This window comes from Molothrus aeneus, chromosome Z, assembly GCF_037042795.1.
Source record: "Molothrus aeneus isolate 106 chromosome Z, BPBGC_Maene_1.0, whole genome shotgun sequence".
NCBI classification, from domain to species: Eukaryota; Metazoa; Chordata; class Aves; order Passeriformes; family Icteridae; genus Molothrus; species Molothrus aeneus.
Window position 1 is genome coordinate 60,147,990 of NC_089680.1, and position 12,475 is coordinate 60,160,464.

The 12,475-nt window shown below is 37.6% G+C and overlaps 1 protein-coding gene across 1 annotated transcript in view; it reads right to left on the reverse strand.

Moving 5' to 3' along the window:
- Positions 1-1,296: 1,296 nt before the first annotated feature.
- The window catches only part of KIAA0825 (KIAA0825 ortholog), a 232,924-nt gene continuing 221,745 nt past the window's right edge, over positions 1,297-12,475 (reverse strand). Inside the window, exon 20 of the mRNA XM_066568658.1 lies at positions 1,297-4,374. Coding sequence (XP_066424755.1) covers positions 4,251-4,374 — 124 coding nt within the window. The 3' untranslated portion in view covers positions 1,297-4,250. The remainder of the gene's footprint in view (positions 4,375-12,475) is intronic.

Sequence of the window (12,475 nt, forward strand, 5' to 3'; positions counted from 1 at the left end):
AATAATTAGTAACAGTCTATTCTCAAATGATGCTGCCAAAGAGGAATAATCTGGTTCCTCTATCATTGTACTGATGGATATTGCAAGGCCTTTAGCCCCACCTGCGCAAGACCTTGCATGCTTTCCTTATACTGCCTTCCTGGCAAAGTCAGTTAGTTTAGTCTGCATTTCAAATGCTGGAGTCCAAAGGTAGAGGATAAAGCAAGCTCACCTTTACTCATTACACCTAGAATACTTTTAGAGATTCTGCTTCCCTTCATAACATTGTTTACAATATGGAAAATTGCTACAGAAAAGTGGCTTTCCTCCAACAAGAACCTCCTCAAGATCTATCTAGTCACTTAGAAATCTCCCTGTTGCCATCAAGTTATTCTCTCATTTCATGTCTAATTGGGCAATGGATCTAATTCTTCTGTCTTTCAACTGTTGCCTTGGGAGTGTGAGTAGTGTTTGTCACTAGAAATGATTGCATGTATTTTTAGGGAGCTCCATAAAATATTATTATATCAGCTTATAATTGATGTTTTACTGTACATAAGACTCACTAATACTTTGTGAAGACCTTCCAGCTGAGAGGGACATTGAGTATTTCTACCAGCAGAAGCTAATTGGAAGAAGCCAGCCTCATGTCTACCATGCACTGCTATGATGATGTAAAGGTGAGAACATCCATTTGCCATTGTGCATTTTTCCTGAGCAAATAGCATAGATACACATCGAATTCCCTCTCCTAGAATAAAGCATGTCCTATGGGAGTCTGTCAGGACAGCAGTAACTAGAAAACAAGGCTGTGTCTAAATGTTAAGCTGTTCCCAAAATATCTTTCTCCTCTCTTTTTGAGTTCCATTATTATTAATGCAATTTCAATTTTTGCATTGCTTCTAATTTTATTAATTACCTTTCAAAAGATGAAAGATGTTAAGATTTGGAGCATTCTGAAGGGGACATTAAACAAACCTAATTAGAGATATTCCTTGCCATGAAGTCTCCCATTGAAGCCTATTTTGTAAAAGGAGCTAAGTGTATTTAATTGTTAAATAATAATTAGGTGTGAGCATTAATGATAATGTATAGTTAACCTAGTTTGTGCTATCTGATCCAATTAATTTCTATAAATGCAATAACTTCCTTTTGAGCTAATTCAGTTGAGACACTGAGGCCAGCTCTTGTCCTCTCAGAAAGGTCTGTTGTACACAACAGACTCTAGTTTTTATTTTTTATCAACTTTACAGGAGGAATTAACATGATCAGATTGCAGTAGTCGTGAAACTTGGGGCACACACTGCAGCCAACAAATCTGACTTCTGTTGCTTTCATTTATTTAGGATAAACATACATGTGAGACATTCCTGGATCAATAAGTAGTGTCAAAGAGCCAGGACATTGCATCATTCTTAAAAATTAATTTAATCTTAAATCAATATTAGAATCAGCAGAACTTTTTAAAGAATATAGAACTATTGTTTTCTGAAGAAAAGCCAAAGAAAGCAGCAGTCTTACAGTTACAAAAGTGTTCCTAATTTTACACACAAGCATCTATGGAATACATGTACATAGTAGAAAAACAGTCCTTTCAATTTTCAATTAAGTGTTTACATCTAAAGCAAACAGTCTTGATAAATTAATGGCATGTTACTTAGCAATCTTGTTACTTAGCAAGTTGTACAATTCTTATTATTACTGTAATTTTATTGAATAAATATGAATGTTGTAGAAGTGTGTATTCAGCATTAAGTAATATTGCCAATATTGCCAATATTGTCCCTGTTATACCCTAAAGGTTATTTGGAATGGACACATTGCCAGCAAGACCAAAGAGGAATAATCTGGTATTTCTCAGTATGATATTTCTCAGCTCTGATATTTCTCAGTAAGGATTGTGGGTCAAGTAGAATTTAAAATACACATTTGTTTGCACTCAGACATCATAAAAGATGCACATGTAGGTTTGGATAGGAAAAGCATACAAATAAAATACTGTGCAAAGGTTCAGCTTTTATGCTGTTATGTTCTTATGCATGTTAGTCATTGGCCAGTCAGAAGTGGGATTCCCCAAGGCTCAGTATTGAAGACAATACTGCTTAATATCTTTATCAAATTGTTTTTATCTTTATTTGGACCAGGGACTAGAGGGCATCTTCAGTCAGCTTACAGATGACACCAAATTGAGCAGGAATGTTGACCTGTTGGAGAGTTGGAAGGCTTTACAATGGATCTGGACAAGCTGAGGTGGTGATCAGTGGGCTGAGGCCAGTGGAATGAGGATCAACACTTGTACTTGGGTCACAACAACTCAAATCAATGCCACAGGTGTGGGGCAGAGTGACTGGAAAACGGCACTGCAGAAAAGCTACTAGTCAACAACCAGCTGAATATGAACCAGAGTCTGCCCAAGTAGCTGAGAAGGCCAATGGCATCTTGGCCTTTATCCGAAATTGTGTGACCAACAGGACCAGGGAAGTGACTGTATGGATATTCCCACTTAAGTGTAAGTGATGGGTTTTATTCTCAATTAGCTTATTCACTTGCAAAATTTATCCTCTTCAGAGTAGGTATTTCCCAGAAGGGGAGCATTTTCACAAGAAGTATTTCAATCAGTTTCATCACATAGGCAGTTTATGTGACTATACAAAAAGTTAATTATGTATAATAGATTTTGATAAAATAGCAGAGAATATTCTGAACTCCAGTTTCCATGTACACTGACACATTATTTGTATGGCTTGGAATGTGTGTGCCTCATTTGTCAAAATACCAAACCTGCTTTCATGGAAGATCCCATAGACATGTTTTAAACCTGACGTCCACCACTAATCTTTAAAGGTGAAATACAAGGCAAAAATAAATGGTTTTCACATTTCATCACTTCCTTTATGATCTGAAATTACTACACTGGCAGCAGACGAAAATGTCTGCTTCATTTTTTAAATAATGTTTTTAGCATTTTCTAAGCTACAGTGCCTCACAGCCCTTTTGTGTTGCAGTGTTGTAACAGGATCTTTGAAGATTTGTAAGATGCAATTGTCCACATTTTAATTATAAATGGTCTGATGTTTTATATGAAAAGAAAAAAGAGCAATTAAGAGGAGAAAAAACAGCATTTCAGGTAAGACCTTAAATCAGCATTAGTAACATGGTTACCCATGATGTTGCTGAAACCTTTAGGGGAAAAAAACATGCCTTCATCCTACTGAAGTAGTCTAAGTTATGTCCATAATAGCATATGTGTGAAGATATGCTGGGAACACAAATAACTCTGCTCAAATTGCGCCCTTAGCAAGATCCTGACAGAGTCCTTCATCAGGTAGAAAAAGTAGCTCCATTGGACTTCTAAAGAAAGAAACTTACAGAAAAATTATGTATTATTTCTGTACTGCTAAAGAGATACTAAGCAGACCTTCTGTATTAAAAATGTTGATAGTTTTAACCAGTGTGTAAGAAAAATATTTAGTATTCAGAAAAATAAATAATATTCAGAAAATTTTGAATATCAAACCAGGATTACTTTGAATATGAAATTTTACTGTATTTCTTTAAAAAATTATTTATTGTTTACTCAATTCACTTTTAAGATAATCCTGTGAGCACTGCATGCAAATAATTATTTTAAATAAAAAGATGCTTCTCAAAACTTATAAAATTTCTCTATTATGTGTTTTTTAAACCATAAAATACACTGGATGTTAAGTAAGTATTTGTGAACGCAGTAATGCTGATGCATTTTTGATTTGGAACAATGGCCAAGCATACTCATCCTGGAGCAACTCAAAAAGGACTGTAACTATATAGTCTATACCTTTCCCTTTCATGTATTTTGTGATGTAATAAACAAGCACCAAAGCAAGGAAAAGGTCCATGAGTTACACAAACTGAGGGTAGGCTGACTCCAACTCCAAAGTGGTGAATGGAAACCAGAAACATTTGCTTAGCTTGTGTCTAAAATTGCATTATTTTCAGAGTGAATCTTGTATTTTTGAAACAATTCTTAGTTTGTCATTCAGGTTTTGGCTTCTGCAGTACTGAGATACAACCTCCTTGTTTTTGACATTGACATTTTCCTATACTGTTCCTCACCTTATGCATATGTGAACAATTGCTTTCTGGATAGGGTGACCAGACAATAACAAGGGAACACTCTCTAATTTAAAACTTTTTACTCAAGATAGATATTTCTGAGCTTTCTAGTGCTGTGAGTTATGACATTAACTTAATCTTGTTGAATACAGAAGAAAGGTGCTACCCAAAACCTGTCAAGGTAATTGTTCTTCTTTATCCTCTGAGACAGGAGTCCTTTGTGTCAAATAAACATTTCTTAAGTGTTCCACCATAATGTTCTCCTCATCTTCAAGATCTGCATCTTCTTTCATCTCCCACCTGAAAGAAAAAACATTTTATCAATTCTTAATGTGTTTTAAACTAGTCTTTAGAACAAGTAAAAAAATACAGAACTTGTTTTTATCAATTCATTGCCCTCCCCAGCCATGGTTACTCCAGTTGAGATTACTGAATCATGCAAAATACAACCCCCACTTGGCATGGGCATGAGGCAATTGACACAAGTTGTCAAAGCTACTACAAAATCTTATATTTACTGCAACAGTACATTTTTTTTTCCATTTTATGTGTCACACACACATTAGTAGAGGTGGAAACCTTGTAAAACTTGCAGAGAAAAAGTGGAAGAGCTAACAAACATTTTGGAAGTTAAGCAGATGCTCTCAATACTCTCTAAGTTTGCAGTGAAATATGACCACATGAAGTCCAACCCAAATATTTAATGTGAGTTGTTATAATTCTCTGGCATTGACAGTACTATTTTACAAAATACTACTAAACTGACTGACTCTTTTGCTTCTTTAACCATCAAGTATAACAATCTAACCAAAAATAGATTACATCAGATTCTTCCTTCCCCATGTGAATACTCATTTCTAGTTTAGGATTAAGAGCTAATGTCACTAGAACTGTAAAAGTGAAGGACTGTGAAGATGCTTATTTTTTTAGTAGTAGTAGTCAAATATAAAACCTTACAAGTCATGCAGTATTTTGTTAAAGAAAATCAGGATAAAAAAAGCAGTAAGAGTGCTGATATGTAGCCAGGTAAACTTTGTATCACTGCAATTACGCCCACACAATGGTCTCTTCTTTTACAAGCTCTGTGGATATTTTAAGAGTTTGATATCCCTTTAATATTAATCTCATTCTCTTCTAAGTAGATAATAGAGTGTAGGCTCCCAGTTCAGACCACTTGAAGACAAAAGGTAAAACACCAATACTACAACTAGAAATCATATTAATCAAGTATTAAAACTAATAGGTTATAAATAAGCCATAGAATGATGCAGAAAAGTAGATGTAAAAAATGAGCCAAACAAGGACTTTTGCTTTTAGGAAACTGTCAGGAGCAATACTTTAGTCCTGTCCCCACACTTCTTAGGTCCTCATTCATACTGCAAAAATGAGAAGCCATATACAAGTTTAGATTGGTGAATAAATCACATATACTACAGAATGGTGGATTGACTATATTTCATTACCTTATATTTGGAAGAAGAGAACAGCTAATTTTGGCACTAGAGCATGGTGTTTGCTTTGTATCTATTTTAAAGCTTACTAAAACCAGAAGGAGCAAGAGCTCTGTTAGCACAATCTCATTGTTAAAAAACAATTAGGAAAAAATATGTTCAAAGACCATACATAAATTAGCATATATACTTCACACCTTTACCTTGAAAACTGAATCTGACAACCCAAATTACTGCCTGAAGGAGTATCTGAACAAGCAAAGCATACTACGAATAAAATTATAAGCACTGAATGCCTATGGTCAAGGTTTTGCCATAATTAGCTTCCTATTACTCCACTCATATGTGACTGCTATCATACTTAACCTTATGTGCATATTAGCATTAGGTACAATTAATTGCTCTGTCTGCTTCATTCTCTGGTTTATGATATAAAATCTGGCTGTATGAGCCTTCAGTGCAATCACTTTTGCAAGCCTCCCCAGTGAATGGTGTTTAACAGGGTGACTGGTTTCCCCTTTTCCTTTTGGTAATGTATATCTTCTCTTCAAATCTAGGAAGAAGTTGTACATGCCTTAATTTGAATTTATGGTCGTCAGCATTATTTAGAAACACTACTACATGAGCTGAACTAATTAATTTTAATTAATTTGATTTGTTGCATGTTTTTACCTGGAGGAGCTGTTTGCTTAGAAGGACTGTCATAGTTACAGAGATAGGAGGTAGAGTGTAGCATTATGTAGCATATTTGGGTGACCCAAAATCATGTATTCCATATCTTCTCTACATCAATCTGTGCAAGGTAGTTTACTATGTCTTTAACACCCAAAGTTAGAAGCAGAACCTTTGTGTTTTACCCCAGTTTACGGAAAAGGGAGGGGTGATGGGAAAAGACACGTGGAGCTCTCTGTTTCATCCTTTCCAGACTCTTGAGAACGTCAGAAAATGGGGCGCTCTGACAGGTTGCTAGCTGTGGCTTCCCAGGAAACAATGAAAAAAAAATGACAGACAGCGACCCTTGCCACGGTTGCTATAGCAACCACCACTTTTGGAGCCCGGGGAGATGTTTCTTTCTCTGGACTTTCCACTGCTGCTGCTCAGGACAGCTGCCTGTCATCAAGAGTTGGAGCCTCTCCACAAGTTTCCAGCTGCTGAGGGGGTTGGCCCTACATCTCCTGAGAAATTTCCTCCAGTATTTCAACAGCACTGACTCCTTTAGGAGAAAAATATGTTTTCTAGGTTCTATTTTTCACCGCTTCCATTGTTGCCTGGGACAGAAGGCAGTTTTGGAGCTCATTTGGTGTGTTGTTGCCTTTGTGCCCAGTCTTGGCCATATGGCGCAGAGAGTGGAATTGATGCCATTTTGTCTGTGTTCCCCGGAACAATTCGAGGGACCTCCTCTGCATTTGTGGGTGAGGGCTTAAGTGTTTGCCTCTATATTTCCTGCTGTTTTCTTTTAGTAAACTGCTTTTTCTTTTTCACATACCTCTTTGCATTTGTCTCTTCTCATTGGTAGAGGGTATAGGTAGATGACTAAGGGGAGGGAAGTTATTGCACAATCTCTGCCCTGTAAAATTTCCTTAAACTAAGACATATTTGGCACCAAGCTAAAAGGAGATCAAGAGAGGAAGTGAAAAAATAACAACTTCGACCAAATAATTTCTATATTGGGTACAGAACTCCCTGGTTACCACACTGCTTGGTCTGATCATGGCATTGTGGCACCTAACCTTGTATATGCGTCCAAGTATGTGGAAGGATCTGCCCATGATATTGCTGTTCTTCAGATCAGGGAGAGGAACCAAGATACAGTTGATACAGTTTGTGTTACCAGTTTATAGAATGATAACATCAAAGGCAACGAAGATCATTTGGTAAATGTATTCATTGTTGTTTGCCTGTCCTGATCTGGGTTGCTGTGCCTGGGGGTTTATTAATAATCACACACAGCCTACGGGGGGAAGTGGAGAAGATGATTTTTCCTTTTGCCTTTCACCTCCTTCAGGTCCAACACGTCACTTCTTGAGAAAGCTGAATTCCCTCTGGATGCTATGGACACAGTAGGAGTTCAACTGGTTGGGATGGATAGGAAGTTAGCCTTCATCAATAATGGAGGCATCAACTTAAGGCTTTGGGGATGTGGGATATTAAGAAATGAAACATCTAGTAGGGTTATGGTGAGAAGCATGGAATCATGGGAGTTATTATGTTAATGTTGCTATTCCATATTAGGCAATGTTTCTAGTTCTTGTTTCTGATTGGTTACATACATTTTCCATACATGGTTATGTTTTTAGTTCCCGCTGATGATTGGCTCTCTGCCCTCAGATATATTGTTGAGTTCACCCCATTGTCTTATCTTCAAGGATTATCCCATACAGTGCACAGCTTTTGCTTCCTTTGTTATTTTTGCTCGTTATTAAAGTTGTCTATTTTTTGGACATCCTCGTTGTTCTCGTCTGTATTTCTTCTGCCACACAACTCCCACCTGGCCTAATCCTGAGGTTGTGTGCATAGGCACGACAGGACACCATATTCTCCTTGCTGGTTTTGCTCTGTCTCCTCTGTACAGTCTACAACAGATCTGGAGTCAGATGGAGACTTCTAGGGAGGTGTCTTGGATTGATTTATAATGATAGCCTCTTCCATGGTCCTCTGCTTTATGTCCAAAAATAATTACTGTATCTTTAAAGCCTTGGATTGGTAGCGTGTGGGACTGGGGAGGAGGGAGCTTTGGGCTTTTGGTGGGCATTTTTGAAGCCTCACTGCCCAAGCATTCCATGGCACTGTGCAGTTTGGGTTTGTTGGCCCAGGCAAAAAAATTTTTCCCTCCTCTGGCTTGGAGAAGCTGCAGCAGCAATCTTTCATCTGCCTTGAGGTGAACTGAACAGCTGGTGGTCCAAGACTGCAGGAGTGGGATGGCTGGAGCCGGGCTGCCCCATTCCAGCCCCAAGCCTTGGGGAGCTGAGCCAGGGAAAAAAAGAACACCAAGAGGCTCCAGTCCAGCTGTTTGTCTGCTGTGGTGAGGGGGTCAATGCCAGAGAGGCACCAGGTTTTTGCCTTCTTCTGGAACTCCTCCATGGTATATCTACTACCCTCAGCAAGAAAGCTTGCGCTGTTTCATACTTGTCAGGGAGTTTAGTTTGGAAGTCTCCCTCTAAACAAATATAAAACTCTGATAAGGTAGCAGAATATTTGAAATAAAATTGCTGTATCACATTCCCCATCACCCATGAGCCCTTGGGAAAGCCAAACAGTGCAATGGATTGTTAGAAACCATGCTGAACACAATGGGTGGTGGAACCTTCAAACAATGTGATCTGTGTTTACCAAAGACTACCATGGATACAGTGTTTGACCTAAGACCTTGGAGAAGGTTTGAAGGTTCAGAATGGAATAGTGAAACTGACACAAAATAAGAATAAAGATTCATAGTTCAATTCATATTCATAGAAATATGTTTTAAGTAGAAATATGCCTCATATAAGTGAATAAATATGTTAAACAAGATAGTAGAAAATTTTAAAGTTTAGCAATAGAACTTGTTATAGAGTTAGTAAAAAGTAGAAGATACAGCAATAAGTTTCTGTAGGGTTATATGATGGGATAAAAAGAGAGGCATTGCAGCAAATCATGTAAAATGCAGCAATTAACAATTGGTTTATGAAGATGCTACCGAGCTTTGTGGAAGTAGCTGATTGGATAAATATTTATAAAAGACGTTGTAAAATGTAAAACAATGTAAAATTATAATGCCTTCTGATGTACGTACAGCTTCTGATGTGATAGCATGAATGGATGTAACAACCTTACAATCTCGCCCTTCCATGAGACTGATTTTGCAATAAACCATTTTTTAATCACTTCATCAGTCAACCCCATCTACTTTGTATCCCAGAAACCAGCCGAGTCTGGCTGAGCTGTAAGGGAATCCAGCAGTGGGCAGGAAGTAGGAGTGACATCCCAGAGATGCACCCCACTATCACACAGAGGGAACAGTGAAAACTGGCACTGCAGGCCAGGACCTGCCTCAGACAACACCAGCACATCCCATCTCCCACCAGAATCATTCCATTAGCCCCCTGCATTCCTGGGGGTTTTTTCTTCCAGAGGGGAAGGTTTAGCCAGGAGAGCCTCTCTACCATCTTGTGTTTGTCCTCTGCGGCACATGAGCTGCCTAGGTAGCAGCCATCTTGTTTTCTTTGTTCTCAGAGGAACCAGCACCTGTGTATCTAGGGTTTTGTTGTCTTCTTTGTTGTTGCTGTTTTCTTTTAGTAAAATGTTATTTTTTTCACTTACATCTTTTTTGCATTTGTCTCTCCTTATCAGTAGACAGGGAGAAGGGAGGTAAATTTCAGAGTCTCTGCACCATAAAATCGTCTTAGCCTAAGACAAGGACAATAACCGAAAATGCTAAATGAAGTGCATTCAAACCAGTTATTGGCTAATGGAAGTTTAACAATAAATCAGCAGATTCTTTTTGAAGATAGTGATTTCATACCTCTCAGCATATTTCATTTAATCTTAGACACTAGCATTGGTAAAAATCTTCAATATCATCCAGTCTGGATGTTCTCTAGTGTTCACCTTATAGGAGGTTATCCTAATACATTTTCATTTTTTCCAAAAGCAATCTATTTTTCAAGCATTTATGCAGATCCAATGATGTGTATTCACTTAACAGCATCCATGAATTAAAGATCTATGAAATGAGCTTGATCAGCATCTGGTCCCTTATTAATTGAGAAATTTTTCCAGTTTTTGCTTTAAGTCTGGGATAATACAGTTTTTTAAAAGACTTACTGGACTGTAAGGAAGAAGGCTGTAACACATGTTTATTTTTCTAAATGGGATGAGAAACTAGCTGTTTGTGTTTAAGTGGAAAAAGCCAACGTTTACTAGTAAAAATTTTGTCAAAAATAGATCTTTTTACTAGCATATCAAAACTATGTGACAATTGTTCTGGCAATAGTAATTGACACAAATCTAATTAGCCAGTTCAAGTAATGTGAATATGAATAAAATTACCATCAGGAATTACTGTCAAAATGCAAGGTTCATCAATTGAACAACCAACTTGCACACTTCTGTTGTTTCAAATCATTAGTAACATAGCTCTTAGAAAAAAAAATTTCAAATTCGGAGGTTGTGGATACAGGTTGTGGAAACAGGATTTAAGATGAAACACAGGACAAAAGGAGCAGGAAGTGTTAGCACATGACCAGTGCCAAGTTTAGCAAAAAGTAACTCAGGTAAAGGAAAGGAGGGATATCCATATACGGTGAACTGTGATATTATTGGTCAGCAAGACCAGTATATTACCATATGAGGTAATGTTTAAGGTCGTGTGATAGGAAAGGGACAGGAGTTCGGAAGATTTCGGGCTGTGACGGAAAATTACAGGAATCCTTCTGTCCCTCTCCCCATAGATAAGGATCACCCTTGGAATGTAGCCAAACGTGTAGCCCCCCTGTCCTATGCATGCCAGTAACTTTCCACTCCATACTAGCCCTAGAAAGTATAGCCAAACCCCTTTCTGACGTAGAGAAACCCCTTAGTCCATAAATACCCTTGAGACCCCTCAATAAACGCCTTTAACCATCCACCACATTGGTGTTAGCGTCCGTTATTGGCCCCGAAGGATCCCAGGAGGGGATTGCCGTGCTGGACTCTGAAACCAGGTCACCGCGGCCTTCCCAAGAAGGCAACAGGTCGTTGGATGATTGTGGTCTTAAGAGGTCCTATATAAACACCATGTTGGGCCAAATAAATCGGCTTCTAATCAGTCAGACTCCCAAGTCATCTCTGCCTCTTGAATACCAAAACATATACCAAAAGAGGTGGTATATGTTTTATTTCAGTCTGATATATCTAGGAATATTAAATAAAATCAGCATTTTAAAAGGATATTGGAATTATTTGCAGCAATCCATTATACCACCACCTACATTTTGCTTAGAGTTCACTTAAACATAAAAAGGTGAATTCAAGTGTCCAGAATGCCCAATTTTAGTATACTATTGATATTTAAAAGAAAGCACATATTTAGAATAGAATGCCATCACCTTTGTAATCTTTAGGGTAGAACCAAAAATTTTCAAGCCAATAATAACTTGTGAATGTAGATAATTAAAAATAAATATATTTTCAGAATATGCTGAAATATCAAACAATGTAGGTGACACACTGTGTGAACATGATGTAAATCACTTAAACACTTTTCTCTGTATACTGTTCCTTTCTGTATTGCATGTGGCTAATCAAGGGGGAAAAAAAGTAGTGTATTTTTCAGATAGATAAAGCAAAACACATCAGCACAGATAAATTCAGGAATCACTGGTTTTCTGCTGGTCAGCTTACACCTTAGATCATGAGGTCAGAGGGGAGAGCTTCTGTTTCTCCTCATAAATAAGAAGCAAGAAAGGAAGTGTTGGCTTGCACATCCACAAGCTAACAGAGTGCAAGGAGGAAGTATTCCGTAACTCAGGAAGATCAAGTGATTTCAGCTCAGGTTTCCTTAGCAATGTATTGATTGTGCTCTTGTGCTCTCCTTGCTTATAAATAGCATCAATGTATCCATTTATATAAATCGCTACACATAACAATTTTTTGTAATGCTTTTGTTTCTCTTTATTGAATTGTAGAAAGTAAAGAAGTTAAATCTGTTTGCAGAGACGCAGAGAAAAATTCTCAGTGTACCAGTAAAAAGCATGCTGGGAGGTTCCCATTTTTTTCTTCTTTAGACTAGGCCTGTAACATCTACTGCATGCATGAAGTTGCTTATCTGACATTCTGAACTAAGAAATGTGCAAATGCACTAATTGTGCAAATGCATATATTTCAAATACATATGCATAGAACATAATTTTTTATACCTATATATACATACATACATGCCTATACCCATGCAAGTAACAGAGCAATGAAGTAGGCATTCAAGAGGGCTGATT